General features: G+C 33.5%; 1 protein-coding gene across 4 annotated transcripts in view; it reads left to right on the top strand.

Moving 5' to 3' along the window:
• The window catches only part of Tab2 (TGF-beta activated kinase 1 (MAP3K7) binding protein 2), a 76,081-nt gene extending 61,729 nt beyond the window's left edge, over positions 1-14,352 (top strand). For 3 of the 4 annotated variants that reach the window (XM_077801840.1, XM_026401953.2, XM_077801839.1), the window contains 4 exons: positions 5,687-5,847; positions 6,061-6,154; positions 7,397-7,477; positions 12,337-14,352. In XM_077801840.1, coding sequence (XP_077657966.1) covers positions 5,687-5,847; positions 6,061-6,154; positions 7,397-7,477; positions 12,337-12,479 — 479 coding nt within the window. In that variant the 3' untranslated portion in view covers positions 12,480-14,352. The remainder of the gene's footprint in view (positions 1-5,686; positions 5,848-6,060; positions 6,155-7,396; positions 7,478-12,336) is intronic. The other variant, XR_013344155.1, reaches the window with a different exon arrangement.
• Positions 14,353-14,649: the final 297 nt, after the last annotated feature.

Below are 14,649 nucleotides of genomic sequence, written 5' to 3'. Positions count from 1 at the left end.
CAAGTCTCTATTCACAGTCATTTTCCATAACAGTGATGAAAATTTCTAACCTCCCTCAGCAACTGTAGCTCTCTATTTGAAAGCCCCCAAACATCCACTTCTTTTGTACCCTGGAAGTATAATTGTGTTTCTCCCTGGTCATTTGGTGGAGGCTGATTAGAACAGAAGTGTCTTTACTATAATCATCTTTCTTCAGAATAAAGCTGACAATACTGTTTCATAACGTATAGGGATTGGGTGATATTTTGTACAACAAAGAATAAAATTGCAGAAATCGCAGCTAAAGAAGAAAGTTTAGCTTTAGCTGAATTTTCATAATTATTTTAAAAATTCATATTAACCTCCTTTTCTTCTCTGTAGTTTATCTTCCTCAGATTCCTATCTTAAAAACCCTAACCTATAAGTGAAAAGTAATTAGAGGCATAAAGAATTGCTAAGAAATTGTCCTTTTATACTGTGTTCATATCACATTTAGCTTGTTCATAACTAAGAGACATACTTAAGAGATCCTAAACCGAGTATGTCATTTATAAGTAATACAGTCTTTGTAACTAAAATTTTGTTAAAACTGGAAAGAAGTACCTCTTAAATAATTTTAAGACACTAGAGTTGCAATATTTTACTTTAGAACCTCAGACTTATTCATAGCCAAATCTTTAGCCATTGCAAAAACTTCTCTCTTTGTGAATTACCAAGGATGCAGTATTTTCTGTTTCAGAAATGTTCTGAAAAATTTGCTGTTTAATTTCAAAACCATTTCCTTCATAGCTATACCTGTAGCAACTGTGGCTCTGTGTTAGTCAGTTTTTCATTGATAAGACAAAATACCTGAGAAAAACAAGTTGCAGGAGGAAAATTTTATTTTGGCTCACAGTTTCAGAGGTTTCAGTCTATGGTGGTTGGTTGGTTCCATTGGCTTTGGTGAGGCAAAACATCATGGCAGGAATGGCAGAGCAATGTTGCTCAGTTAGTATGGTCAGAAAGCAGAGCTGGGGTTGTGGCTCAGCGTTAGAGAGCTTGCCTAGTACATGCACGCCCTGGATTCAGTCCTCGGTACCACATAAAAATAAATAAATAAAGGTATTGTGTCCAACTACAACTAATAAATAAATAAATACTCTTAAAAAAAAAAGAAAGAAAGCAGAGCATGAGAGGGGAAAGAGCTGGGGAAAATATATAGTCCCCAAGGTCACAATCCTTCATCTAAGTCTCGTCTCCTGCTGTCTCCACCACTTCCTATAGTCCATTCAACCATGCTGAATTGATCCTTTCATGAGGTTAATGACTCCTAAAAGCCCCATATCTGAACATTATTGCATTAGGGACCTTGCCTTCAACACATGAGTCTTTGCTGGACATTCCAGATCCAAATCATAACAGGCTACTTCAATTTTAAATCTTTAAATCAGATTTTTGCCCACTATTAAAAGTTAATATTGGCCTTCTCTGTAACTCAACCTGGTTTATTTTCTATTAAGATAGAAACATTAAAAATACCAGATTGGGAATTAGGAGAGGAGCTGTGACTAAAAGAATCCTGGAATTTATGCTTTATGATGCACTATTGGAAAATAAATTAGAATATCTTTTTTTATTTTCCATTTAGAATGAGAATCATGTATTAGCATTTTTTGCCTTTCAGCATTAAGAACCTCATAGTCTCATAAAGCATTTTATCCTAAAGTCAAATTTATTTTCTAAAAGAGGTATTTCTGAAGTGAATAGACTAGCTTTATTTCAGTTTATTTTTGCCTGATTTATCTATATTAAGCATACCCAGCTACTCAGGAGGCTGAGGCAGGAGGATCTCAAGTTCAAGGCAGCCTTAGCAATTATCAAGACCCTGTCCAAAATAAAAATTTTTTAAAAGGACCGAGGATGTAGCTCATTGGTAGAGCACTCGCCTAGTATGCATGAACTCTCCTGGGTTCAATCCCCGGTACCACAAAGGGGAAAAAAAATCTAGCTGCATTCAAGATTTTTTCTCTGTCTTTGGTTTTAGGTAGTTTGACTAGTATGTGTCATAAGTATTTTCTCTAGTTTTAATATTATTTGGCTATCTGGGCCTCTTGGATCTATAATTCATTGTTTCTTTTTTTTTTTTTTTTTTTTTTTTTGGTGCTGGGAATTGAACCCAATGCCTTGAGCTTGCAAGGCAAACACCCTACCAACTTAGCTAAATCCCCAGCCCTCAAATTTTATTTATTTATTTATTTATTTGTTTATTTGTTTATTTTAGGTGTAGATGAACACAATGTCTTTATTTATTTTTATTTGGTGCTGAGGATAGAACCCAATGCCTCACACGTGCGAGGCAGGTGCTCTACCACTAAGCTACAGCCCCAAGACAGAAACATTTTTTCTGTCTTGTTTTTCTTTTCTTCCTTGCCAATTACACACATGCTCTTCATGTTGTCCTACAACTCCTGAATTCTTTGTTCTTTTCCACTTTTTTCCTTGTGTTGAATATAGGTCATTTCTGTCTTCACATTCACATTCTATCACCACAGAACTGGTGTGCCATGTGCTGATAAACCTGTTAAAGGAATTCTTATCTCTGCTACTGTATTTTTTATTTCTAGCATTTGATTCATTTGCAGTTTCTACCATCTCAAATTGTGCTTCTTTGTCTGCACATTGTCCACCTTTTAAGTTCAACCCTTTAGCCTATTAGAGACTTCCAGCATCTGGCCCATCTTGAGAATGGTTCTGTTAGTTGCATTATTTCTGGATAATGAGTTGGGCTTTTCTCGTGCTTTTATGTGTATCTTATAAATTGTTGTCAAATATCAAATGTTGTGTGGAAATAAATAGAAGGAATCATATTATCACCCAGAAGTGGGGGACACTTCTTTTTTCTTAGGTTATTGGGCTTTGGCTTTTGTCCTTGCCTTCAGTGCACCACAGTCCTCAGACCTCCAACAGTTGGCTACTGTCACTTTGTGCCTCTGAGAGTGGTGCTTGAAGTACAAGGTTCTTACTTTAATCCTTTTATTTTATACCTTTTTGTGCATTGATGTGGTCTTTATTTTATTCAGAATCTTTTTAATAAGGTCAGCAAGGCACTATGTGGTCTGGTACAGGGTCAAATGGTAAATTATTTAAGATTTTGCAGGCCACATAGTTTCTGTCAGAACAACTCAAGTGCTATTATAACAGGAAAAAAACATAACCATTAAGTAAACAAATGAGTAAGGCTGATTACAACAAAACTTTCTTCACAAAACAGGCCAGATTTGACCTGTATAATTCACTGACCACTTATGCAGTCTTGTTCTTACCCTCCTCCCAGCCTCTCCTGCCCCAGCCTCTCCTGCCATTGTAGTGTGCACCCCACCAGGGCAGAGGCTTTTGCCTCATTTCCCAAATGGCTAACGATGGCATCTGACACATAATGGGCTGTCAGTTTATTAAGAAGAATGGATGAGTGAACTATATTTGGAATGTTTTCTTATAAATAGCATGTAACTGAATTTTTAAAATATGTGTGCTGATCTCTTGTGATTCAACCAATACTTTTAAGTGGGCTGCTTTTGTTGTGATTACTAATAAAATTGGAACTGCTTCTGTCAGCTTTTTGGTTTTGTTTTCTATTTTTTTCCTTTAAACCTCCTTACTTGCTCTTTAGGCTTAATCACATTTTTTTCTCTTTGTCTTTGTTCTGTCACTGAATTTAGAAACCAAACAAAACTAAACATTCTTATTACTGTTTAGAAACTACATTTTAATATGGAAGCTGAATATTTAATTTAGAAACTAACATGTGTATTTGTCTTAGCATCATTTGAGGATACTCCTCTGAACAGTTGGAAGACCTTAGCATACTTTCTAATTTTTCATACTTCCAATTTCTTGTCATTCTTTTCTAAGATTTTAGTTTCACTTTCCCTTAGACCATCTCAATCATTCCCCACATCCACCATGGTTTTTATCCTCTTTGATAGATTTACTCAGATATCTTACTTCATCCCTTTGTATTTCATCATCATCGTAACAAAAAGCATTTTTAGTAGTTATTTCAACAGGCATCTATCATTGATGAAATCACCCAGACTTTGAAAGTGTCTTAATTATCTGTATTCTTAGATGAGCAAATTATTCCATTATTTTCTGAAATTTGTTATTTTCTTCTATTTGGGAACATTTTCAGCTAGTAACTCTTCACATCTTGCCTCTTTATTTTCTTCTGGTATTCCTTTTTAGACGTACAGTCATGGGTCACTTAATGATGATGATAGGTTCTGAAAATATGTCATTAGCTGATTTTTCTCAACCTGCAAACATCCTAAAATGTATTTAGACAAACCTCAATGCTATTACCTCCTACATACCTGAACTGTGTGATGCAGCCTATAATTCCTAAGCTGCAAACCTGTACTGAAAACTGCAGGTAATTGTAAAACAGTGGTAGGTATCTGTGTATCTAAATCTCTATAAGCATAGAAAAGACACAGTAAAAGTGTTAGGCAGTAGGAATTTTAGAGTTCCATTATAATGTTTTGGGTCTGCTTTTGTGTATGCAGGCTGTCATTGACCCAAATGTCAATATATAGTATATGACTGTATGTGAGATCCTTTAACTCCTCCTTCATGTTTTCTAGTGCTATATGAACATTCTGGGTAAAATTCTTAGATCGATCTTATAGGTCACCAACTGTGTCTTTGACTATTAATCTTCTATTTAATCTTTTTTACTTTTTTCATTTCAAATGACTTTATTTCTAGAAATTTAAGGTATTTTTCCCATCTACCTATTTCCTCAAGATAGAATCATCCCAAGCTATCTCATTATAAAAGTAGATCAAGTACCTTTATTTCCAATCCAGTATACTAAAGGATGAAAGGATGAGGGTTCAATTGTCCAGAGATGGATCAAAAAAGACATACCCCTGTTTTCATAGCTTAATAAGTTTCTCAGGGAGTTCATGGTTCAAGATTGATTGCTTATTTTGTTTCTTTTAAAAATCTTGGGAACTGGGGATGTAGCTCAATGGTACAGTACTTACCTAGTATGCATGAAGCTCTGGGTTCAATACCAAGTACTACAAACTGTGTGTGTGTGTGTGTGTGTGTGTGTGTAAAATATTTTCACAAAATATGGTCTGAGTGTAAGAAAATAAAAAGTCATTTCTCTAAATGGTATTATTTTTACTTTTCAGTTTGAATACTTTAATGTTAACACTCAGATGGCTTGTAATCAGTCTTCCTGTTTTACTTATTGCATACACCAACATGTATTCACCCTATTCCCACACTCCCTTCTAAAATATATATATATAATTTTAATATTAGAATATCTCATGCAAAAAACAAATATGTCACTCTGGAGTAAAAGGGCTTATCCTTTCCAAATGTCAGATGTGAATTAGATAACAATGAGTAGGTTAACTAGACTAGAATCTTTAGAAAAGTAATAGGCTAAAATCACTGTCTTTGGCCATAAAGTGGATTTAATCCAAATCCTAAAATTTTTTTAAATAAAGTGACATTTGTTTAAATAATTAAAACAATTATTTGTGGAATTTTAAATGTTTAATCTCAAAATATTTTGTTTTAATGTAGTTTGGGGATTCTTGACAGTTCCTGTTTGGCACAGAAATATTCATTTGTTTTCTTTTCCCAAGTCTGCTTAAAGGTTAACTGACTGAAGTAGGCGGGTCCTCATGTTTACTAATATGTATTGCAGCTCTGTTGGTACACCAGAAGGCCAGAATGGAACGACTTCAAAGAGAACTTGAGATTCAGAAGAAAAAGCTGGATAAACTAAAATCTGAGGTCAATGAAATGGAAAATAATCTAACTCGGAGGCGCCTGAAAAGATCAAATTCCATATCCCAAATACCTTCGGTAAGTCATATGTAACTGTGGTGACCTCTGTGCTTGAACCTGAGAATAGGCTGTATGCCATAATGTCAAAAGACTTGATGTAGTTTTCTACAAATGTTCTTAATTCATACTTGTTTTTCTGTCCTTACCTTCCCCTGACAAAAACTCCATTCTCTCTTAACTAATAACATGAGATTTCAATGCAAATCTTTCTGACATGGAATTATTTTTCAGCTCGAAGAAATGCAGCAGTTGAGAAGTTGTAATAGACAACTCCAGATTGACATTGACTGCTTAACCAAAGAAATTGATCTTTTTCAAGCCCGAGGTAAAGTTCAGTGCATACTCAGCTGAAATTCATTGAATTAATCTGCCAACTCTTTTCCTGTGGCTGAGAACGAACTCATCAGTCATAATTTTACTACCTCAGTTCGGGCGGAGCCAGATGATAATGCTAAAGAAACATTAGATTTTTATTGCCTCTTTTGCCCCCCCAAAATAAGTATATACTTGGTTCAGAAATCACTTGATACACTTTATATACTTCAGATCCACTTTTGGTCAGATGTATTACTTTTGTGTGTAGAATCTTTTGTGATGTTTATTAATTAACAGATGTATCCGTGTAACTGTTTCATTTTTGTCCTTTCAAGAATTATGCATTCCCATCTCAATGGCACTGCCTTAATTGAAAAAAATAGAGAAGATGATGAAAGTAAGGTTATACATTTGTAGGTCAATGATAGCTTTTTATATTTGAACTATTAATAGCAGTTATTAGCAGTAATAATTAGCTATTAATAGCTATAATTTCTTATTGTAGTAAAAAATATTTATGACTTAATTCATTTCCATAGAAAACTAAAGCAAAATTTTATCACTTAAAACTGTAATCCTGAAATTGGGGAAATAATAGAAATATATAAAATAGAAAAAAACAGGGAAAGGAAGGAAATTAATAAAAAAGAAATCTTCAGTCTTACTTTGAAGTGTCTTCCAACATTCATTAAACTGAAAGATGATTGATTTTACTTAAATTTAAAAAAATATATATTGGCTGTTTTTCTTGAAACATTCATAGAAAAATGCCGCAGTTTAAACTTTGAAGAAAAGAAATGGCTAGTCTAGAAACTATAATCCTTGACGTTATTCATGTAGTAAAAAATTTGAACCATTATATCCCATTAGCACAAGGTTTTTATACTTACTTGGGGCCAGGCTCTGTAGTTGTTCAAGTCCATGCTTGATAATTTAAAGTTACTTTTTAAATTTTATGTTATTTTCATTTGTAACATAGAACAGGGGTCGCTTCTAATTCTTTCTTATCATCTTTAGTTTGACTTCTTCCCCAATTTAACACTTATCTCTGTGTATGAATGCTATATTATACCTATATTTTGAAATATGTTTTTGAAATCTTACATATAATTTGAGATAGAGATGAAGATAATGAAAAGCATTTCTTTGGTTTTATACTGTAGCATTTTTAGAAAGAAATGCTTGCTTTAAAAAATAAAATAAGTATTTTGGGACTATAAACATTGATATATTTACTTTTTATATATTTCAGGACCACATTTTAACCCCAGCGCTATTCATAACTTTTATGACAATATTGGATTTGTAGGTCCTGTGCCACCAAAACCCAAAGGTTAGTGTACCCATTAAGTGTGAAAACTGTTAATTTTGAAAAGCAAGATCTTAGAAACTTTTTATTTTTAACAACCTTCCACTCTAGAAGTACTTCAAACTTTGGCATTCTTGGATCTTTATTAGGAAGATGTTTGTTTATTTTCATTTATATGCTGGGGGCTGGGGAGGATGCAAAGGTGTAATGTATTTAGCTTCTTAAAAGTAATAGATGTGGGCTGAGGTTGTGGCTCCTGTTGTAACAAGAGCGCTTGCCTGGCATGTGTAAGGCACTGGGTTTGATTCTCAGCACTGCATATAAATAAAGGTCCATCAACAACTAAAAAAAATAATAAAAAAGTAAAAAATAGCAATACATGTGACCTTAGAGATTACTTTGTATTCCCAAAATAGCAAGTCTTGATTTTCAAATAAATTATCAAGGGCAAAAATTTCTATTCTTTCAATTTAGATAAATGATGACACTTTTAGGGAAGTTTATTTTTTCATAGTGTCTTATTTTGTTTAATATTGATATGACTTTACGTAATCAAAATATCCTGAATTCCAGATGAATGATTTTCAAAAAATGTTACCTGGTCACAAAATATACGAATACCAAATTGACACATGTCAAAATGTGTCTGTATGTTTTGATCCAGGCATTAAAATAGTAAAGAAATGAAATCAAATGCATAATTCACACTACTGAAGGTAAATATGTAGACATATACATACAGGTTCTATAACATTACAATCATGGTGTATAATTTACTTTAATATGAAAGTTAAAATATTAAAATTATATACAGTATTTAAATTATATACAGTATTTATATAATATTAAAATTATATACAGTATTTTTAAAAGCAAACTTTGACTATAAGAACACAAAATGACAGGATGAGGGTGCTGAAAGTATAGTATAGTATTTTGTATGCAATTGAAGTTGTTATCATCAACTTAAAATAGAAACGTATAGTTAAAAGATATTTTATGCAAGTGTCAAGCTAATGACAAAGAAGAACCCTTATATAGATACAGAAAAGATAAAAAGAAAAGCAAAGTACTCACTATTAAAAAATCATAAAAGGAAGATAGCAAAAGAGAAAAAGAGGAGCAAAAAGCTGCCAAATGTACTAGAAACAACAAAATGGTGATAAGTCTTCACTTAGCAATTATTGCCTTAAATGTGGAATAAAAGAATTTTTAAAAACAGGATCCAACAATGTGCTATTTATAAGAGACTTGTTTTATATTTAAAGGCATACATAGGCTGAAAGTGAAGGGATGGGAAAAGATTTTTCAAGTAAATGGTAACCAAAAGAAATCATGAGTGGTTGTATCAGAAAAAAATGGATTTTTAAGTCTAAATATGCCTCTAAACACAAAGAAAGTCTTTATATATATAATTTTTGCATATAAATGATAAAGGATCAGTTCAAAAGGAAGGCACAAACAATATAGAACTGCCTACCCAACAGCAAAAGAATATACATTTATCTCAAGGTCCCATGGAACCTTCTCCAGGGTAGATCAACATGTTAGTTTACAAACTAAATCAAATTTAAGAAGACCAGAATCATTCCAATTATCTTTTTCAACCACAGTGGAATGAAACTAGAAATCATTAACAATAATACCAGAAAATTCGTGTAAATGTAAACAACACACTTTTGAACATCCATTGGGTCTTTGAGGAAATGAAAAGGGAATTTAAGTAGTATCTTGAGAAAAACAAAAACAACATATCAAAACCTATGAGATCAAACAAAAACAATACAAAGAGGTAAGTTCAAAAAAAAAGAAGAAAGGTCACAAATAAACGATCTAACTTTATACTCAAGGAACTAGAGGAACAACAAACTAAACCCCAAGTTAGTGGAAGGAAGGGAATAATAGAGTAGCACAAAAATAAATCAAGAGAATTTTAAAACAATATAAAAATTAAGAAGCTAAACATTTTTTGAAAAAATAAAGTTGACAAACTCATAGCTAGAGAGATTAAGAAAAACAGAAGATTCAAAATTAGAACTGAGAGAGAAGCCTCAAACATAAAAGGATTATAAGGACCTACTGTGTGTGTGTGTGTGTGTGTGTGTGTGTGTGTGTGTGTGTGTGTGTGTTTACACCAACAAACTCAATAATCTATAAAATGGGTAAATCCCTAGAAATATATAACCTACCAAAACTGAAGAAGTAGTAGCCTGAACACAGTAACAAATAAGTAACTGTAATAAAATATCTCCCAATAACAACAACAAAAGCTCCAGACCAGATATAGATATCTTCATAAGTGATATACCTGCTGAACCATGAATGCATAAAATCTTCATTTAAAAAAAAAAAATTTTTTGTAGTACTGAGACTCATGTATGCTAGGCAGTGCTCTTTTACTGAGCTACCATCCCCATCCTCATTAAAATAATAGCAAACCAAATTTAGTAACACACTAAAAGCATCATATTCCATAATTGAGATTGATCCCTAAGATGGAAGAATGAATGATTCATCCTACAGAAATCAGTGAGTGTGATACAACACATAGAAAGTAAAAGCTGTTGTGGTCAACTGAGTAGATGCATAAAAATTATTTGACCAAGTTCAACATCCATTGATGATTAAAACTCTTAACAAAATAGATGTAGAAGGAACTTAACATACTAAAGGCCATGTATGAAAAACACAGATAACATCATAGTCAGTGGGAGAAAATGGAAAGATTTTCACTACGAGAGCTAGTGCAAAGCAGGGATGCCTACTGTGTTCTCTCATTTTCAACACAGTGTAAAGTCCTAACAAGAGCAATTAGAGAATAAAAATGAACAATAGATTTCCAAATCAAAAAAGAGAAAGTTAAATTCTGTTTGCAGAAGACAGGATTGTATGGTGGTCACCCCTTATCTGCATTTGCTTTCATATTGGTTACCTACAGTCAACCATGTTCTGAAAAGCAGTAAGTTTTAAATAACTTTTGTTGCAGTATATTAGTATAATTATTCTATTATCAGTTATTGTTAATCTCTCATGATGCCTAATTTATAAATATAGGTATAGGAATAAACATGGTATATATAAAATTCAGTGTGATCCATGATTTCAGGCATCCCCTGGGGGCCATTCAGTGTATTTCCCAAGGATAAAATAGGACAACAAATATGTAGAAAAGCCTCAAAGATTCAACAACAACAACAACAAAAACAAAAAACTAATAAAAGAATGTAGTAAAATTACAGATACAAAATCAACGTACAAAAATCAATTAGGGGGCTAGGGTTGTGGCTCAGTGGTAGAGTGCTTGCCTTGCACACATGAGGCACTGGGTTCAATCCTCAGCACCACATAAAGTAAATATATAAGTTAAATAAAAGTATTGTCCATGTTCAACTAAAAATTTTTTTAAAAATCTATTAGGGGCTGAGGTTGTGGCTCAGTGGCAGAGCACTTGCCTCGCACATATGAGGTACTGGGTTCGATCTTCAGCACCACATAAAAGATAAATAAAGATATTGTGTCCATGTATAACTAAAAAAAACAATATTTAAAAATATGAAAAGCTTATTTAAAAAAAAAAGAAAAAAATCAATTAGGTTTCTATACACAGTGAACTGTGAAAGGAAATCAGGAAAACAATACCATTCACAGTAACAACAAAAAGAATAAATACAAATTAACTTAACCAAAGAGGTGGAATGTTTATATACCAAAATTAAGAAGCACTGATGAAGGAAACTAATAAATACACATATGGAAAGCATCCTCCATTCACAGATTAGAGGAACTAATATTGTTCAAAGTAACTCGAAGATTAATTTTCATGGTGCCAAAGGAACAACAGAAGACCCCATTATTTCAAAATAAATTACAAACCTACAATAACCAAACAGTATGATACTGACATAAAAACAGATATGCAGACCAGCAGTAGAACAGAATAGAGAGCACAGAAATAAATACATGCATCTGTGGTGAGCTTATCTTTGACAAGATTACCCAAAACACAGAATGGGGGAATGATAGTCTCTTTAAAAAAATGATATTGGGAAAATAAATATCCACAAGTAGAAGCATGATATTGGAACCTTACCTCACACCGTATACAAAAATTTACTCAAAATGGATTTAAGATTTAAACTTAAGTCATAAAACTACTAAAAGAAAACATAGCGAAAAGACCTCTTGGCATTGTTCTATACAATGATTTTTTTTGGAAATGGCAACAAAAGCAAAAAATACATAAGTGGGAATGCATCATACTTAAGAGCTTCTGCACAAAAAGGAAACTTTTCAACAGAATGAAAAGGCTACTGCCTAAGGTCATTTCTATTCTACCATAGTAAATGTGATTTTTAAAAAGTAAGAAATTTGGTAGAAGTTTTATACTGATGTACTTCTTCAAGGTCTATTTTTGATACAGTTAAATAAGATAAGAAATTAGTTCTCTATATTTGATTTATGTTATCCAAGATTAATGTTTTCAGTAGATACAGAACATTTAGTGGAAATACAAAGATGACTTCAGTGAGAAATGAGACGTAAATACGCTCAGTATTGCTTTGCAGTTGGACACTTTTACGATTTTAAGTGACATTACAGAAAGTTTGCTATTGGGTATCCTTTCTTCTGCTATAAATTGGGGGAAATGATGCTGTTTTCTCCCTTAAGGAGATGTGGGGGTGGTTCTATCATGTCCGTGTTGCTCTTCCCCAGAGAAGTACCAGCTCAGTGAAGATTGGAGTGGTCAAGCACGTGTCAGTTTCAGCTTCCTTTGATTAACAAACTGCTTCATGCAATGCAGTACAAATGGTATTTAGAGTTGCCAGTAATTTGTCAGACTTTGTAATCTTTGCCTTTAAAATAAATTTTTTTCTTTCTTACAGATCAAAGGTCTACCATCAAAACACCAAAGACTCAAGACGCAGACGACGATGAAGGGGCTCAGTGGAATTGCACTGCCTGTACTTTTTTGAACCATCCAGCCTTAATCCGCTGTGAACAGTGCGAGATGCCACGGCATTTCTGAGCCAGAAGGCCCTATGTCTTCTCTAAAACCACATCTAAAGTTCAAGAAACTAGTCTGTCATCGGGGCAACATTTCACTGCTACATAGGATTTTGTCAAATGGAAGGTGTGACAAGATGGTGTTGTGCTAATATTAAGTGTCAGCCCACAGAGCTAATAATACCTCAGTATAATGTCACGGGCAGTTGAAATCCATCACCTGAAAGGTAATCTGATGGAAGACTTGGTTGCCTGCTGCCTGACCATGTACAGTGTTACCAGGAGCCCATTATAGCTAATTCTCACTATGTTAATGCCAAGGTGTTCCCAGTACTTTTTCCCCTCGTGTCACTACTGAATTTTGACAGGAGGAAGAAATAGAATGATAGCTTTTTTATTTTTAAAGCTTTCAGTGAAACACTACATATAAGAGAAGGAACAAGGTTTAACTATTTAAAAACTGCAGCCGCATAGTGCCATTGGCTAGGGGAAGACCTTCACACATCTGTGGTACTCTTGGCCTTGTCTTTGTCTTCCCTGAAAATGTCTCTGTGAAGCCAGAATCTAGGGTCTCAAGATGAAAAGGAAAGCAGCATGCATTGTCTGTACAAACATGCAGTGAAATACCCCAAAGCTTTTCCTACTGTACAGATCTCTCGAGTCTGCTTTAAGTGATTTCTTCTTTATTATTTTCTTATATTTCTATATGTATAGTGTAATAGCCTTTTGTTAACTAATTTTCTTTTTTCCTTTTAGTGATTAAGCACGATCATGTCCCTTTTTAAGCCTTACCTAAGAGAAGCAAAGTCGTAAAATAAAAAAGCATTAATGAAATGAAACTATGCACAAAATAACTTTCCTCTACTTACCCTGTACTTTGCCCTCATGGGTGCCAATGTTCTGTGAAGACATACAGATGCTGCACAATGAACTGCAGAAGGTATTACAAGAATTATGTCAGTAGGTCACACTATGTGCTGACTTTAGAAGTGGGGTGGCACAACATGGTGTTTTGTCTTCCATGGGGAAGCTTAAAACAGAAGGTATTTTAACCCACTCGCAAAGTGTGCCTCATCTGCTTGGTGCCCCGCAGAACTTTCACAGGAGATTTTTATCGGAAAAGTACAGTTTCAAAACCAGCAACAGCAACAGTACCGACAGCCCTTTTATTTGGAAAGAAGTTTAAATGCTTTACTGTTGGGACAATCTGTTTCTAAACCTGACTTGGTGGCAGTAACGTGTATTTATAAAACAAGGCTATTCATATTTAGGACAACTGAAGAAAAGCTGGAAAAAAAGAAAAATAAGCAAACTTGAACACTGAAGCAACCTCAAGCATCTCTTTATTTTGATGATATATTTTTGTAAGGAAAATAAGTATTCAGATGATCAGGAATGTATATAACTCAATGGAATCAAGAAAAGATAACAGTATGCATTTAAAAAGAATTATGAAACTATATATCAGTGCTTAGAATGGGGCTAAGGGAAGTGCTGAAATACAGTAAAAGACAGGAGGTAATGTAGACTGTCACCCACTGTAAATGTTTGCAAGTGGCTGTTTTAAATAATCAGGATTATTACAGTGATCTCTATGAATGTTAAAGCCTCAGCTTCCAGGCTTTACATTATGTATATGGAAAGAAATATGACAATCCTAGGTAATTAGGCAGTAGACCCAGAGCCCTTACATTGGATGCATTTTGTTTTAAAAATAGGCCTTGTTTTTCAGCTTCATCTGCAGTTCTATGTGAAGATTGATAAATCAGTTTTTACTTGTTTTATTAATAAAACGTAATTTGGATATCTTGAGTTGATGGTTTTGTGATTTAGCTGGGTAAACTGTCTTTGTAACAGATAAGTTATTTATAAAAATTAAAAAACTTATATTCTAATGTGGATTTTGTGCCTTGTTTTTAAAGTTTGTGGGACAGGAAATAATTTGTACCCCAATAGAACATTTAATTTTTAATGGAGATCAGGAAAAAACGTTAAAAATAACCTTCGCCCTCTAGAGTCCTCTCAGGACACCAGGTGTTCAGAAGCTACATGGCTTGGATTCTTTTTGTCAGTTTCCCCAGGCTGCTTGTTAACTGATAGCAACCAGATTTCAGCTAAGCCAAAACAAAGTAGATGTAGCTTTTTTTTATAATGTGTTATAACTTTCTGTTTTTAAATTTTTGAAAATTTAC

Source organism: Urocitellus parryii, chromosome 8 (assembly GCF_045843805.1).
Source record: "Urocitellus parryii isolate mUroPar1 chromosome 8, mUroPar1.hap1, whole genome shotgun sequence".
NCBI lineage: Eukaryota > Metazoa > Chordata > Mammalia > Rodentia > Sciuridae > Urocitellus > Urocitellus parryii.
This window is presented reverse-complemented; position numbering and strand designations above follow the sequence as displayed.